Below are 18,009 nucleotides of genomic sequence, written 5' to 3' on the forward strand. Positions count from 1 at the left end.
TTGTAGACACCACAATGTTGTTTATCATCCCATATAACCATGCCTGTCTTGAGTGGAGTAGCCTAGAGAAGCTAGCTAGCTAGGCTAATTGAGGGCACATGCTCTGCTTTCTTCCCAATGCCATTCAGATCAAACAGCCTACTTGTTGGGTTGCTCATTGTAGCCTAGTCCTCATTTTGCTAACTTTTAATTCTATAATTGTATTCCATCGTGCATTGCATTAGTGAATTCTCACTCCACTTTCTACAGATTGAACCTCTCTTCCGCTTTGATTTGCCAACATAAAAAACGAGCTACACACGTGAAGGATACCGTTCTTTTTATGGGTCACGCGGTGCTCGTCATAACTACACTGAAAAGTTAATTTAATAAAACAAATTTTAAATGTCATGCTATACCCTTATGTAACACATCTTTCACTAAAATGAATACTCCTACAAGTATTTGAATACTAACATCCATTCGGATATTCAAATAACCGTACACATCCCAACTGGCAGGCAGACTGCAGAGCTCTGTCTCACCTTTAACTGGGTGAACTTCAGCACATCAGGATCTCAACCTGTTGTCTGGTTCTCGTGTTCATTTAGGGGACAGTATGCTGTCACTACCTCAGTCGCAGTCCAACCACAGTGCTTGGAATTAATGTGAATGAAGACAATTGACAGTGTTTTGCGCAGGCAGTTGGCTATACAGCAGATTAGTCATTTTCAGCCAGGTACTTTTTCTACTTTTCAGTTCGCTAGTCTGAGAAAAGTATGCTGAGCCCTCTTCCGCTAGAATGAACGATATCAGACGTTTGGAAATTGTTCCCAAGTATGAACCAGACTTGTGGAGGTCTACAATTTTTTTTCTGAGGTCTTGGATGATTTCTTTTGATTTTCCCATGATGTCAAGCAAAGAGGCACTGAGTTTGAAGGTATGCCTTGAAATACATCCACAGGTACACCTCCAAATGACTCAAATTATGTCAATTAGCCTATCTGAAGCTTCTAAATCATTTTCTGGAATTTTCCAAGCTGTTTAAACGCACAGTCAACTAGAGGTCGACCGATTATGATTTTTCAACGCCGATACCGATTATTGGAGGACCAAAAAAAGCCGATACATTTCAAAAATCGACCAACTAATCGGTATTTAATTAATTTGTAATAATGACAATTACAACAATACTGAATGAACACTTATTTTAACTTAATATAATGCATAAATAAAATCTATTTAGCCTCAAATAAATAATGAAACAATTTGGTTTGAGAAGAAAGTACAAGTGCAATATGTGCCATGTAAGAAAGCTAACGTTTAAGTTCCTTGCTCAGAACATGAGAACATATGAAAGCTGGTGGTTCCTTTTTTAACAAGAGTCTTCAATGTTCCCAGGTAAGAAGTTTTAGGTTGTAGGAATTTATAGGACTATTTCTGTCTATACCATTTGTATTTCATATACCTTTGATTATTGGATGTTCTTATAGGCACTTTATTATTGCCAGTGTAACTGTATCGCTTCCGTCCCTCTCCTCGCTCCTACCTGGGCTCGAACCAGAAACAAATCGACAACAGCCACCCTCGAAGCAGCGTTACCCATGCAGAGCAAGGGAAACAACTACTCCAAGTGTCAGAGCGAGTGACGTTTGAAACGCTATAGTTTAAACAGGGTGCTCAGAAGTGCTCATGTTAGCCTGTTGTTTTGACACTACTAGCTACCCCCACGGCTCTAAATCTGACCGTCACTAATCTTTCTCTCCCCTTTTCTCTCTAGATCTTGAATGAGTAAAGAGGATTCTAAAGTACAGCTATGCAGACGATCAAATGTGTTGTGGTGGGGGATGGAGCTGTGGGTAAAACCTGTCTGCTCATCTCCTACACCACAAACAAGTTCCCCTCTGAATACGTACCCACGGTAAGTACTTTATGCACACTGACACTCACACGGACACTCACACACTGTCTCTAACCCCCCCCCCCTGCTCTTTCTACCCTTCCCCCCTCTCTGTTGCAGGTGTTTGACAACTATGCTGTAACTGTAATGATAGGAGGGGAGCCCTACACCCTGGGGTTGTTTGACACTGCAGGTAAAGTATGCTCCTCTTCAATGCCCTGTCTCATTGTGTGTGTCTTACTGATGGCTAAGGGTAGCTAGGTTCACTAAGCTGTAGTAAAGGGAATGGTATTGTTATAGAAACAGCCTCCCATCAGCTGCATTCTACACGTGTGTGTTCTTGCTATTTTAGACTGGGGTTTGTCTTGGTTTCTATACAGTGGAGAGGTTTGACTCTGCCTCAGTCTGCTCAGAGACACACCCTGCCTTCTCTGGACAGCCTGAATACTGACGCTAAAGTCCCTTTGTGTGTCGGTGTGTGCATCGACGTGCTTGTGTGTTTTAGAGTGTACCTAACAAAAGTTTGAACGCATGTTGCGTTCCAGGTGTGTGTAACGTTTGTTTTCTCTCCAGGTCAGGAGGACTATGACAGGTTACGGCCTCTGAGTTACCCCCAGACAGACGTCTTCCTCGTCTGTTTCTCCGTCGTATCCCCCTCTTCCTTCGAAAACGTAAAAGAAAAGGTGGGTTCCCTCTTCTTCCCATATCCTCCTTCTGCCTCTCTTCTAGTCTCTCCTCCCCATATCACTCACACACTCTAACCTGTGTGTGTGTGTGTTCCAGTGGGTTCCAGAGATAACCCATCACTGTCCAAAGACCCCGTTCCTGTTGGTGGGGACTCAGATAGATCTGCGAGACGACCCGTCCACCATAGAGAAGCTGGCCAAGAACAAGCAGAAGCCCATCACTCCTGAGACGGCAGAGAAACTGGCCAGAGACCTCAAGGCTGTCAAATACGTTGAGTGCTCAGCTCTCACGCAGGTAAGACCAGACACTCGCAAACAAACCCACACACACGCGTACGCAACATGCCCCAGCCTAGCACATTCAAGTCACTTCCACATATGTACACACACACTACAGTTCAAAAGTTTGGGGTTACTTAGAAATGTCCTTGTTTTTGAAAGAAAAGCAATTTTTTGGGGTCCATTAAAATAATATCAAGTACACATTGTTAATGTTGTAATTTACTATTGTAGCTGGAAAAACAGATTTTTTTTATTGGAATATCTGCATAGGCGTACAGAGGCCCATTATCAGCAACCACCACTCCTGTGTTCCAATGGCATGTTGTGTTAGCTAATCCAAGTTTATCATTTTAAAAGGCTAGAGCCCGTTTGCTCCGTTCTGTGAAGGGAGTAGTACACAGCGTTGTACGAGCTCTTCAGTTTCTTGGCTATTTCTCGCATGGAATAGCCTTCATTTCTCAAAACAAGAATAGACTGACAAGTTTCAGAAGAAAGTACTTTGGCCATTTTGAGCCTGTAATCGAACCCACAAATGCTGATGCTCCAGATACTCAACTAGCCTAAAGAAAGTCAGTTTTATTGCTTCTTTAAACAGCACAAGTTTTCAGCTGTGCTAACATAATTGCAAAAGGGTTTTCTAATGATCTATTAGCCTTTTTAAAATGATAAACTTGGATTAGCTAACACAACGTGCCATTGGAACACAGGAGTGTTGGTTGCTGATAATGGGCCTCTGTACGCCTATGCAGATATTCCATTAAAAGTTTGCCGTTTCCAGCTGCAATAGCCATTTACAACATTAACAATGTCTGCACTGTTATTGATCAATTTGATATTTTAATGGACAAAAGTTGCTTTTTTTTCAAGAACAAGTACATTTCTCAGTGACCCCAAACATTTGAACGGTCGTGTACAGTTGAAGTTGGAAGTTTACATACACTTAGGTTGGAGTCATTAAAACTCGTTTTTCAACCACTCCACAAATTTCTTGTTAACAAACTATAGTTTTGGCAAGTCGGTTAGGACATCTACCTTGTGCAAGACACAATTAATTTTTCCAACTATTTGTTAGACAGTGCATTAAAAGTTAAATAATCTATCACAATTCCAGTGGGTCAGAAAATTCCAGAAAATGGTGTCATGGCTTTAGAAGCTTCTGATAGGCTAATTGACATAATTTGAGTCAATTGGAGGTGTACCTGTGGATATATTTCAAGGCCTACCTTCAAACTCAGTGCCTCTTTGCTTGACACCATGGGAAAATCAAAAGAAATCAGCCAACACCTCAGAAAATAAATTGTAGACCTCCACAAGTCTGGTTCATCCTTGGGAGCAATTTCCAAACGCCTAAAGGTACCACGTTCATCTGTACAAACAATAGTACATAAGTATAAACACCATGGGACCACGCAGCCGTCATACAGCTCAGGAAGGAGATGCGTTCTGTCTCCTAGAGAAGTGCATATCAATCCCAGGACAACAGCAAAGGACCTTGTGAAGATGCTGGAGGAAACGGTACAAAGTATCAATATCCACAGTAAAACGAGTCCTATATCGACATAACCTGAAAGGCCGCTCAGCAAGGAAGAAGCCACTGCTCCAAAACCGCCATTAAAAAAAGCCAGACTACGGTTTGCAACTGCCACATGGTGACAAAGATTGTACTTTTTGGAGAAATGTCCTCTGGTCGGATGATACAAAAATAGAACTCTTTGGCCAAAATGACAATTGTCATGTTTTGAGGAAAAAGGGGGAGGCTTGCAAGCCAAAGAACCCCATCCCAACTGTGAAGCGCGGGGGTGGCAGCATCATGGTGTGGGGGTGCTTTGCTGCAGGTTTGACTGGTGCCCTTCACAAAATAGATGGCATCATGAGGTAGGACAATTTATGTGGATATATTAAAGCAACATCTCAAGACATCAGTCAAGAAGTTAAAGCTTGGTCGCAAATGGGTCTTCCAAATGGACAATGACCAGTCAAGGTATTGGAGTGGCCATCACAAAGCCCTGACCTCAATCCTATAGAAAATGTGTGGGCAGAACTGAAAAAGCGTGTGCGCGCAAAGAGGCCTACAAACCTGACTCAGTTACACCAGCTCTGTCAGGAGGAATGGGCCAAAATTTGCCCAACTTATTGTGGGAAGGTTGTGGAAGGCTACCTGAAACGTTTGACCCAAGTTAAACAATTTAAAGGCAATGCTACCAAATACTAATTGAGTGTATGTAAACTTCTGACCCACTGGGAATGTGATGAAAGAAATAAAAGCTGAAATAAATCATTCTCTCTACTATTATTCTGACATTTCACATTCTTAAAATTAACTGGTGTTCCTAACTGACCTAAGACACAGACTTTTTACTAGGATTAAATGTCAGGAATTGTGAAACACCTTAGGCAATAACATTTCAACTCAGTTTATGTAAACCTCCGACTTCAACTGTATACACACACAAAAAAACATTGTCTACACCGAGGTAAGACAGCCTGAGACACTCCCACACATCTTCACTCAATCTTGAAATTACACAGGCCACCTGCAGGTAAGTGTTCTCTCTGCTCAGCTGAATAGATGCTCTATATCATCTGTCACTGCTCAAAGAAACAAGAAAGTGGAGTAGACTGCATGCTCTGGCCTGTGTATTCATCTGATACGTTGTGTTTGATCTACCCAGACCTTTTATAGCACAAGTGGTACTAGTACCCTGGAACCACATGGTCTCTGGTTCATGTCCCACTCTGGCTGTTCCCTTTGAATCGCTACAGTAGTAGAAACAGTGGTGAAATCGGTCAATATGCATATTGTTTTACGATAAGTATAGGTAGATGTATATTGCCTAGCCCTACTCTAAAGTGTTTAGCAGCTGCTGTCTGCAGTCTATCAGTTGTTGGCCTCATTCAGGAAGGCGCAGTATTTTTAGTTGCAGATAAAAAGTTGGTCTGATGAAGTTGTTTGTAGGTGTTTTGTTTTTTTTACACCCAAAATTCAACATTTCCACCAGCTTGTGGTGCAGGGGTGTGCTTGAGCTGCACCAATGACACACATAACTCTTGGTAGTCAAACAAAGCGTATTGGCAAACAGTCTGTTATATTAACAGGCTGTCCTTTAGATGGAAAAATATTGTCCTCATTATCACCCTATTGCGCTTATCAGAGATGTCCATTTCTAAGCTGCAAAGAGGAGTACAGCTATCACCACCATCTCATACGGCCATCTTGTGTCTGATGGTGTTACTCGGTGGGAGTTGGGCTGTACTGTGGAAACAATGAGTCCCAGTGGATGTGAGCTGTGGCCCAGTTTAGTGTTAGGTTCCTGCTCCCTTCCCATCTTGTCTGTCTCTCCTACACTGGCCTGGCGTATTGCCGCCTTCCTTCCTCTCTCTAGACCAGCTTCCACTGGCGTAACAGATGCTGATGCAATATCCTGTTTCCTGTGTGACTGACTGGCTCCCCAGTAGGCAGAACAGAAGTTGCCCCTAACCATTGGACCTGGGTCAGATGTTTTATCCACATGATGGTGAAGGTTGTAACGGGGGGTGTAGGGTAATCTGATCCTAGATCTGTTGGTCACAGAAACTTCTATCTCAAGCTCATCCTCTCCTATTTCGCAGGGCGGTATCTCTCTAGAGGCTTCCTCATCTCCTCTACCAACTTTGTTTTACAGTAGATCCATCTTCTAGTCCTCGCTCTAGTCTCCTAATGCTCTGTCCTTACATTTTCTACACAATGTTGCCTGCACTCTTTCTCGCCCTCATCTGCATTTTTGCCATTTCAATTTCTTCTTGCCTCTACTGCTATCTCTCCTCCACTGCCTCTTCCGCTCTCCTCTTTTCTTGTCTTCTCTGCTCATCTCCCCTCTTTCTCTGTTTGCTGTGCTAACTGTGCTGTCATTTTCTCCCTTCTCCTTTGTCGTTATAGCGAGGGCTGAAGAATGTATTTGATGAAGCTATCCTAGCCGCCCTAGAGCCACCAGAGACGCAAAGAAAGAGGAAGTGCTGTATATTCTAAAGTCCGTTCCTCTCTCTCCAATTGTTTGCTGCTTACTTTTAGTTTAAACCTGTCGTTGTTTTACCCAACCAACCCAGAACCTCTTAAAGCAATCCCCTGTATCCTCCCCCTTTACGACAGTGCTACTTTCTATTGTGTCCCATTGCTCTTCCTTCCCTTCTCTTTTTGTTTATTTGTCCTCATGGGCCTTACTGTGCCTGAAGGACTGTTTTGGTTTGGTTAATCCCATCACTTATCCTCCCTGGGCGAATCTCAAATGACATCCTGTCACGATAGAGTGGACAAAGTAGTGTACTTTGGGAGTTTGGATGTGATTTGAGACACAGCCCATGTCTCTCTTCTCTTTTGGTTAGTGTTGCTCCTCCTCCCCATGCTATATTATTTGGAGAGTCCAGAGTTAAGGGAGTGTCTTATTTTCTTGGCTCTACAGCATTGTGATTTAAGTACCAATTCTACGAGCCTCCATGATTCCTAATGTTCATGTGTTTTTTGTACTACTGCTGATGTATGACAAGCCTGCGGTCTGACCATTTACATTTAGGGCTGTGACAGAGCAACATAGAGAGTTTGGCCATCATAGTTTCAACCAAGAAGCATTACAACAATGCTCTTTGATGATATCACGGCAGCCATGTTGGAATCTTTTGGGCAGTACTGACTCATGGCAGACCATGGATTTAAACTTTTAAAACCAAACTTGCAAAGGCAACCATTTAGAGCTAGAACCCAAATAGTAGGGGTGTAACGGTACATGTATTCATACCTAACTGTTTGGCATGGTAACCTCGGTTCGCTCCGCACTGTGAACCCGAATTAATACATAAGGTATATTTACAAAATAAAACACTAGGCCTATAGGCTATGTCTATGCTACGTTGAAGGCATATGCCTCTTCAGGGCATCTGGTAGGAGCGTTGGGCCAGTAACTGAAAGGTTGCTGGATCTAATCCCCGAGCTGACAAGGTAAAAGTCTGTTCTGCCCCTGTGCAAGGCAGTTAACCCATTGTTCCCTGGGCGCAGAGTGCGGAGGGCTGTCTCAGGTTAAATGCAGAAGATGCGTTGTTGTACAACTGACTAGGTATCTCCATTTTTCATAAGTGAATCTGAGCTGAAAAAACATTTCAGTTTTCCATTAAATCAACTAAAGCTGATGCACGTGTTGTAATCCAAATTTGAATCATAATTGGCACATTTCAAACGTTCCTTTTGTGAGGCACAGCCGGGAACTAATTGGGTACGATGAGCACCCACTTCTCCCACATGGTGACCTCTGATGTCACCTACTATGGAAATGGCCTCTAACCGCAGTTAAAAGCATTTTTTATAAAAGGCAATCTATTAATGTGGTTTTTGACCTTCATAATCTGTTTACAAGCATGATAGCTGTACATTTAGTTTATGGTTGACACAGCTTATTAGTCATAAGCCAATCGGCGTTTCTCAATGAGTTCAAATCACATGTATTTACGACTTCACAACGGGTAAATTCCTACCTCCCACATGGTTACAAATGCAGCATTAGTGGAAATGTGAACAACAAAAAAATCCATATAAAATTGTATTGGTCACATACATGTGTATAACAGAAGTTATTGTGGGTGTAGTGAAATGCTTGTCTTTCTAGCGCCGACAGTGCAGTAATATCTAACAATCTCACAACATATACCCAATACACACAAATCTAAGTTAAGTTGAAATTGAATTAAAAATATATAAATGTATGGATGAGTCATGTCCAGTCACAACAAACAATGGAACATTGTGATTGCTGAACGCTGTGAATGGCATTTCATTTTTCCGTTGTACCCCAAAAACCACACTATGTACCGAACTATGGGTTTAATGAAACGTTACACCCCTACCAAATAGTCATCCTGAATGGAATCCTCCAAGGCAGCACCATGGCGTCCAGCTCTAACTGGCCAAACTTTCTCTATGTACCACTCTGTAATGTGCGATTTGCTGCAGTTCATATCTAGCCGTCTTGGGAGTAAAAATAATAAAAAGCTAATATAATCGTGTGAAATTATTTGTGACATGAATTAATAAAGGACAACTGAAATTGCTATCCCTTTTCTCCGCCTGTCTTTTCCTCTATCTATGGGGACAGCTGGATAGCAGCTCAATAGTGCTACGTCGTATTGCTATATAGCCTCCTAGACCAATTTTTAATAGATTGTTCCATATATATAGAGCCTGGTCTCTGGGTAAAACATGTCTTGCCATAGTTTGTCATCTCCCGTCTGGATTACTGCAACTCGCTGTTGGCTGGGCTCCCTGCCTGTGCCATTAAACCCCTACAACTCATCCAGAACGCCGCAGCCCGTCTGGTGTTCAACCTTCCCAAGTTCTCTCACGTCACCCCGCTCCTCCGCTCTCTCCACTGGCTTCCAGTTGAAGCTCGCATCCGCTACAAGACCATGGTGCTTGCCTACGGAGCTGTGAGGGGAACGGCACCTCAGTACCTTCAGGCTCTGATCAGGCCCTACACCCAAACAAGGGCACTGCGTTCATCCACCTCTGGCCTGCTCGCCTCCCTACCACTGAGGAAGTACAGTTCCCGCTCAGCCCAGTCAAAACTGTTCGCTGCTCTGGCACCCCAATGGTGGAACAAACTCCCTCACGACGCCAGGACAGCGAAGTCAATCACCACCTTCCGGAGACACCTGAAACCCCACCTCTTCAAGGAATACCTAGGATAGGATAAAGCAATCCTTCTGACCCCCCCCCCCTTTAAAAGATTTAGATGCACTATTGTAAAGTGGCTGTTCCACTGGATGTCATAAGGTGAATGCACCAATTTGTAAGTCGCTCTGGATAAGAGCGTCTGCTAAATGACTTAAATGTAAAATGTAAATGTACAGGGTTCCTTGAGTTTCCTTAAACAGAGGGATACAGGGGCTTCCTGCTCTGCTCAAAGAGCTGTGTTGTACCACTCTCCCGTTACAGGACATGGCTTGAGGCCATCCTTCCTATCCTAAGCTGCTCTACCAACGAACAGTGAGCGCAGAAACATGCGGCTCCAACTAATTACATGTTAATCAGCAAAAGCCAAGGGAAGTTCCAGCTAACAGTAGGCTCTTTAGTGATCTGGTGAAACTGTTTGAGTGGTCTGGCTTGGTGTGGTTGTTTAATTTGACTTCCCTTCCCACTGTGTGTGTGTGTGATATGCGGAATGTGTCTCTTTGAGCCCATGTTCTCTCGTACCTCCACTTTCTTGTTTGCCCAGCCTTTGTTTTGAACGCTCCTCACTTTGATATGAATGAATTCAGGTTGACCATATCCCCAACTGCTCTTGACTTCATTTTCACCTCTGTGAAGATGAAGTATCCTGGGTTTTCATTTCTGCCAATGCTATGTATTGTTTGCACTTGATCATTTAACCCTTTGTTGTTTTTTTGTTTAATGCCTTTCTGTATTCATGCTATTGTGTTTCCCTTTCATGTGTGTGTCTGTGTTACCCCTTCATTGATCATTACATTTTTTAGTTTTGTGATTTAGCAGACGCTCTTATCCAGCGGACGCTCTCATGGGTTGTGTGTGTGTATGCTGCCCCTTCATTGAGCCTGTGTGTTTGTTTGTATCCACAGAAAGGCCTAAAGAATGTGTTTGATGAGGCGATACTGGCTGCGCTGGAGCCTCCCGAGCCCAAGAAGAAACGCAAATGTGTGCTGCTATGAGTGACCCCACCCCTCACACACATGTACACACACCCTCCCACTTCACACACACCCTCCCCTCACCCGCCCATCCCATCCCTTGCTCTGCTAAGGCTGATTGACAGCCATTTACTCTGAAGCGAAGTATAGAAACAAACAACGAGTTTCCGATTAGACTGCAATAAACCAGCGGGCCGACGGATGGAGAGACAGAAGTGAACCTAACCCAGCTTGTAACCGTGACTATCATGGCCACACTCCCATTCCAGTTAGAACAGTAAATACGAGCCTTTAGATGTGTGACAGAGAGACAGCCCAGTCCTGCGTAATCAGTGCCTATCAGTAGGCTAAAGTGGCTTCCTCTCTTCATCTACACCGATCTAGCAGTAAAGTTAGTGAAAGCAATATGATGGATGCCCACTGAACATTGACTTTAAACATCAGGGAAGGAGACAAGGAGAGGCAGTAACTATAGACTATTGATTCAGCCCTGCACTCAAGGGAAGGCCAAGACCATGTCCCTTTTTACTATCCAAGGGGTTTGACCCATGCTGGCAACACACAGGTGACATAGCCTCTCATAAAAGTGTCATCGCTCATTGGTGATTTAGGAAATCGGGCTAAACTTTGACTTTTAAACGGTCTTTGACAGCTTGCCCTGTCAGTGATGTCGATTGGCTCTTAGTCATCCATCTTCCTTGCAGCCGTTGGCCAGTTAGCCGTTCTGAAAGGCCTATGCTCCACCCCCAAATGAAATGGCTGCCTGAGTGACAGCTAGTCACGCTGCTGCATTATTAAGCCCCACCCCTCTTGATGAGCACGGCAAGTGCCCAATCCTGCTGCTCCACCTCCAAAACCACCTGAAGAAGTGCTGAGAGTAGCCATTTTTCTTGTTTTCTTTGCCAATGTCTCCCCTCCACATGACAGAACAGAAGTCTGATCATAGAAACTTCTATCTCAAATCTGCCCCTACCCCCGGGGGACCTTTGTAGATCTTAATGAACTCAATAGGGAAACATTTTATTACCATATTGCTTATACCTATCCAATCCTTTCAGAACTGTACTGTAGGACTGTACTGTAGGGGAAGAGGCTAGGTGTAAATTAGGGACTGGCATTACTAAAGATCTAAACTAAAGGCATCCCGTAGCAATTGATGCAGGAATTGGCTTTTTGAAGCAGGGAACATAAACAGTGTTAGCAGAACAAGTGGTGTGTGCTTAATGTGTTGCTAAGGTCCAACATTGTCAAAACGTTATGGTAACCATAGAATTAGAATTGGTAGAGCTGACATTCCCTGTTCAAAGCAATGTTCTATAGTATGTACACCTGCGGCCATATTTTATTACCTATTTGGATTGTTAATTAATTGATGCTTATTGCATCAGAATTCTGTGCCACATCAGAATTCTGTGCCTTTCTCAGTGTTTCATACTGTCATGCTGCAATGACAATGCTGTGGTGCTGCCAGGCTACTGTATGTGTACCTCAAAAAAAACTGTGGTCTGAGGGATTTGTCTGTTCTATTACTTTTAATTCTATGGTGTTAACGTTGTCGAAATGTTGTTAAACCTGGTGGTGATGCATGTAGATGAGCCCCTGGTCTCTGAGATGATTGGTTAACAGATTTAATAATGTAAGCTGGCACATGTCGATATAGGCTCCAGATATTTTTACCAAAATCTTTTTTTTCTTTTCAGTTGTGCGGTTTTTGATTTTATAAAAAGGTTACTTCCTCTCCTTTTACATTTTAGGGGCTGGAACTCAGCTGAACTCTGTCCCACCAGCTAGAAACACTCATTGGAGTTAATTTAAACCTTCCAATGACAGAAGAATGTCTGTCAAACCTGGATTGTGATTGGTTGATTTGACTGGTGGCTCAGAGTTGGGTTGACATCCAGCCCAAGTCATTTATTATATTGTTATTATTATAACCTGTTGTTTTGGTGCAAAACCAAATGCTTTGTCTGACGTCTGTTCTTTGTATATGCATTCTTTAAAAAAATATATTAAACTTATACCTTAATTGCCTTTACTCCTTTTTCCTTGGCCATTCTTATCAGGCAGTTTACAGAAAACAAGGTGGTGCTCAAGGGTCAAATACCCATTACTGCTCTGTGTGGTTTGCATTGACAAAAGTATACTACCCTCATCTCGCAGTCAACCATGATGTAGGAGATATCCATTCACTTGTGGAGGAAAATGGAAGTTCATTTAAAAGTATTACTTTATAAACGTAATTATAGCCTAAAGGGTGGGCTGAGAGTGCAGGAGATAAATATGTGGGGCAAGTCAACACATCTCTGGTGGAGTGACTTAACTACCACATCACTTGACACTGCATCTTGCCCCATGGATACTAGATAGAAGGGAAGCTGCAGGCATGAGTACAGTCACAAGTGAAGAAGAAATTCAGCAACTCTTGGACTGTTTATGTTAAGAGCTTAAATCCACTGACCTCTGGCTGCTGTTACCAGCCCAATTCTGATCTTGTTGGTCTTTTGATCAATCAGATCACCTCTGGAAAATGTTTTGTTTTAGCGTGTGTAGGATTTTCCTTTAACCACCAGGGAGCGCTGTTTGATTATGGATGCATACGTCTAATAAATTGGAATACTTTTCAGAAAGATTTAAGTATCAGGTTCTATGTTCTTGGTGATACACACTCATTCACAGACGAACATGGATCATCTGCCCCTGATGGGTGTTGAAATATGCTCCTTACACACACTTCTACCCCTGTGAGACCTTCACATTCTGTGCATTTCTGGAGTGCTGTCTGTCGGTGCCTTCTTACGCTAAAGAGCTGCTGAGACCCATTAATTATCCCACAGGCTGAACTAAGGGCATTCCTGTGGGTGTGTTAGCTAGGGGTAACCACCTGCAGAAGAGAGATTCAGCTAACACTGTCACTATCCAAGCATTTCCATACAAGCACACAGCTTAGTGGGCAAATTGCTGTACAGTGGTAATACCAAAATCTGCTGATATGCACACTAGCTCCTGTGCTGCTTTTCAAGGTCCAGGCCTGTTACACTTCACAGCCAAACTAGAAAAATAAGTATTTTCTTCATTACTCTATGATATCCTGTGGACTGTTTGCCAGCACAAGTATCTACTCTCTAACTCTCATAAGATCAGAGCCCCTTGGGCACCATTACTCCACATCCGGATTAAAGCTGAGCTGGTGATCTGTCTGAGCCTGGCTCTCTATGTTAGTGCAGTGTGTGTCTGTAGGGAGAGAGCTTAGAAACTATCTAAAGAGAGAGTGTATTCAGCACTGTGTTAATATAAAGTTGAGTGGAGAGTCCCACTAGACTCCATCGCTCCTCATTGACAGACAGGTTTAAGTATCTCCTCTGGGAAAGTCAATCAAGATCAAGCCTGTTTAATTGTCCCCTTAGGGACAGCCAATCACTATCGAGCATGTTTAAACATCTCTGGGACAACCAATCATAGCTGAGAAATAACTGAGGAAGCACAAAAGGAACCCATCAACCTGGGGGACACACATATACTATATATACAAAAGTATGCGGACACCCCTTCAAATTAGAGGATTCGGCTATTTCAGCCACACTCGTTCCTGGCAGATGTATAAAATCGAGCACACAGCCATGCAATCTCCATAGACAAACATTGGCAGTAAGATGGCAATACTGAGGAGTTTAAACATGGCACCGTCATAGGATGCCACCTTTCCAACAAGTCAGTTTGTCAAATTTCTGCCCGGTTAGAGCTGTCCCAGTCAAGTGCTGTTTACATTTACATTTACATTTAAGTCATTTAGCAGACGCTCTTATCCAGAGCGACTTACAAATTGGTGCATTCACCTTAAGATATCCAGTGGAACAGCCACTTTACAATAGTGCATCTAAATCTTTTAAGGGGGGGGGGTCAGAAGGATTACTTTATCCTATCCTAGGTATTCCTTAAAGAGGTGGGGTTTCAGGTGTCTCCGGAAGGTGGTGATTGACTCCGCTGTCCTGGCGTTGTGAGGGAGTTTGTTCCACCATTGGGGTGCCAGAGCAGCGAACAGTTTTGACTGGGCTGAGCGTGAACTGTACTTCCTCAGAGGTAGGGAGGCGAGCAGGCCAGAGGTGGATGAACGCAGTTATTGTTATTGTGAAGTGGAAATGTCTAGGAGCGTAAAAATCATCTGTCCTCGGTTGCAACACTCACTACCGAGTTCCAAATTGCCCCAAAGTCAGTACAAGAACTGTTTGTCGGGAGCTTCATGAAATTGGTTTCCATGGCTGAGCAGCCGCACACAAGTCTAAGATCACCAAGCGCAATGCCAAGCGTCGGCTGGAGTGGTGTAAAGCTCGCCGCCATTGGACACTGGAGCAGTGGAAACATGTTCTCTGGAGTGATGAATCACGCTTCACCATCTGGCAGTCCAACGGACTAATCTTTGTTTTGACGGATGCTAGTAGAACGCAACCTGCCCGAATGCATAGTGTCAACTGTAAAGTTTGGTGGAGGAAGAATAATGGTTGGGACTGTTTTTCATGGTTCAGGCTAGGCCCCTTAGTTCCAGTGAAGGGAAGTCTTAACGCTAAACCATACAATGACATTCTAGACGATTCTGTGCTTCCAACTTTGTGGCAACAGTTTGGGGAAAGCCCTTTCCTGTTTCAGCATAACAATGCCCCCGTGTACAAAGCGAGGTCCATACAGAAATGGTTTGTCGAGATTGGTGTGGAAGAACTTGACTGGCCTGCACAGAGCCCTGACCTCAACCACATCGAACACCTTTAAGATGAATTGTAATGCAGACTGCGAGCCAGGCCTAATCGCCCAACATCAGTGCCCAACCTCACGAATGCTCTTGTGGCTAAATGGAAGCAAGTCCCCGCAGCAATGTTCCAACATCTAGTTCAAAGCCTTCCCAGAAGAGTGGAGTCTGTTAAAGCAGCAAAGGGGAGACCAACTCCATATTAATGCCCATGATTTTGCAATGAGATGTTCAATGAGCAGTTGTCCACATACTTTTGGTCATGTAGTGTACACCCACACACACACAGCTGGTGGAAAGCCATGTCCCAGGAGAGAAGTGCAGTGGTGGACACTGGAACTGCGTGTGCTATGCAGTGTTATATGACCCGAGCGTTTTATGATAATCTCCACAGAAGATGACTTATGATGAAAAGCACAGTCAAGGTTTTAGCAGTTTATTAAAGCAATACAGTAAATCACTCTACCGATGTCTAGGAGATGCGTGGGCATGCCAGCTCAAACTTGTGAGTGTGCGTGTGATGTGTGTATGCCTGCGCGACTGCTTACTTATCTCTCTGCCTGTCTGTCTCTGCGTTAATTGCCTGTCATTAAACAATTCCATGTCATATCTGAGCCTCTAGGTGTCAGGGTTATTCACTTAGCCGTTATGGTATTCAGCCCTCTATCTTTGCACTGTATTTGCTCTGTCTTTTGCCAGACACTCCTGTCAGCATATGGAAGACAATGTGTTTTTCATCAAGGAAGAGAGAGGAGGGGAGGTAGAAACAGGCGTGTAGGTATGCTGACTGTGGTGTCTAGGTGCGTGCACTGCCCATGTAGCCATGGTAAAGATGGCCGCAGGGAAGGCGAAGGGAAAGGAACGATTCTGAGTTATGACGCTATATTTCATCTGGAGGCTGAGTCCTTTCATCTCATAATCTCACTATCTCACAGGTCAGTGACCACCTCAACGAAGAGAGGGAGGAAGGGAGTATTGAAGTATTTGAACAAGGCCAGCATGTCTCTGTATCTGTATATCGATATTTCTGCATATTGATTCTCTTTGACTTTCAGGAAAATAAATATGCCAAGGCAAAACATCCCCACCACACTTGATGTCATTTTTTATCAATTCCATATCTAACTCAGAATTTTGCCAATATTTATTTGTTTGCATTTGAGAGAGGGAAAGAGATATGTGGCGGAGGTGTGGGTTGGAGAGGCTATTTGACAGCTTGGAGACCATGGATACAGCGCTCCTGTCAAAGCACATCTTGTTGTGACATGGTAAGTCGCCACCGGCTAACAGATTCATGTAACACACTCATGGTACGTCTCCCCTCAGCTGTATCACACGCACGCACACACCAACAAAAACACACACAGTCCGTCTCCCCTCACCTGCCACACCACAGATTAATTCCCACAGGTGCTAGCACTGTCCAGGTGTGAGGAAAATCTCACACGTCTCTCCTCCCCCGTAGGATGTGTCGACAGACTGTCCTGCCTGAGGTGGTCGTCACAAATTCACTGTCCACAGCTGTGTGTGTGAGAGAGAGAGGGGGAAAGACAGGTGATCATCATGCAGGCCAAGGGGAACCAACACTGAGTCCAAACCCCCATAGATCTACCAGCATCAAGAGAGCTAGTACAGCTGAACCAAAATAAACAGTGCTGGCCAAGCCAACAGCCGGCAGCCCACATGAACACAGTGCCTGGAACGCTCTGGACCACCACACGCCTGTCACTTTCACTCCCTATCTGATCCACGCTGTTCACCTTATCGGATTTATCCACTCATGGATGAGATGATGTTATCAGTGAGGTCACTCACCATCTGCCACACTGATGCAGTATCTGTCCTCTCTCGCTCTCTTTTCTTCTCCTCTCTTGCTCTCCTCTCATGTCCTGGCTGATTCCCTGAGTTCATGGAAAGAGTGAGGTCAGCAGTGCTGTCCCTTTAGAACGTCTGCTCCCTAACGTACAGGGCCTGTGATCCATTTAAAGCTCTCTAGAGTTTCTTGAGGCCCACCAAATAGACAGAATCATGTTTCTAACTAACCCAACAGGGACTCGTTACAATCCAAAATCCATGATCTACAATGAGCCATCAATTTGTCCATGCAGCCTCAGCCTCAGACTTTCTCCTGTTTATCATAGCAATGTGTGTGTATCCAGAGGGGTTTACTAGGTTAGGCCAGGAATGCAGGCTCTAAGATGCTGTTGGTCACGCACCTACGTCACATCCAGTATGCTTCGTGGTAGGAGCTAGGTGGAGCTATTGCTTATGCATGTATAGATCAGTGAAGCTGGAATGAACAAGGGCAGAGGGATTGAGACTCAGCCCATCACTCTCCAACCTGTTGGCCCAGACAAGAGTATAACCTTCTCTCTAAATGGAATTTGTATGTTTCTTTACCCCTGGGTCTAGAGCAGTAGAATTAGGTCAGAGCGACAGCTGTAGGCCTCAGGCTGTAGAGGGGGACATCCTAACCCAGCCGTAGCCTCACATGCTGACCAGACCGGATACGTCGCGTGCGCGAGCGTTGCAAAATACATTTAGAAATCCATGTTATTCAATTATTGCACCCACACTGCTTGCGCGCGCCAACGAGCGTCTGCGACGCCAATGGCTAAAATAGATGTCGTTCCTATTTCTGACGCAGATCGCGCTGCAAGTCCTGCCTCTCCCATCTCCTCATTGGTTTATAGAAGCAGCTACCCACGTGCCATCTCCTCATTGGTTTATAGAAGCAGGTACCCACGTGCCATCTCCTC

General features: G+C 44.1%; 1 protein-coding gene across 3 annotated transcripts in view; it reads left to right on the forward strand.

Moving 5' to 3' along the window:
* The window catches only part of cdc42 (cell division cycle 42), a 34,439-nt gene extending 21,892 nt beyond the window's left edge, over positions 1–12,547 (forward strand). For 2 of the 3 annotated variants that reach the window (XM_055869557.1, XM_055869559.1), the window contains exons 2-6: positions 1,760–1,900; positions 2,000–2,072; positions 2,453–2,562; positions 2,663–2,860; positions 6,764–8,921. In XM_055869557.1, the coding sequence (XP_055725532.1) occupies positions 1,796–1,900; positions 2,000–2,072; positions 2,453–2,562; positions 2,663–2,860; positions 6,764–6,853 (576 nt within the window). In that variant the 5' untranslated portion in view covers positions 1,760–1,795 and the 3' untranslated portion in view covers positions 6,854–8,921. Of the gene's footprint in view, positions 1–1,759; positions 1,901–1,999; positions 2,073–2,452; positions 2,563–2,662; positions 2,861–6,763; positions 8,922–10,443 lie in introns of those variants that run through there. The other variant, XM_055869558.1, reaches the window with a different exon arrangement.
* The last annotated feature ends 5,462 nt before the right edge of the window (positions 12,548–18,009 follow it).

The sequence above is a fragment of the Salvelinus fontinalis genome, chromosome 18 (genome assembly GCF_029448725.1).
Source record: "Salvelinus fontinalis isolate EN_2023a chromosome 18, ASM2944872v1, whole genome shotgun sequence".
Taxonomy (NCBI): Eukaryota; Metazoa; Chordata; class Actinopteri; order Salmoniformes; family Salmonidae; genus Salvelinus; species Salvelinus fontinalis.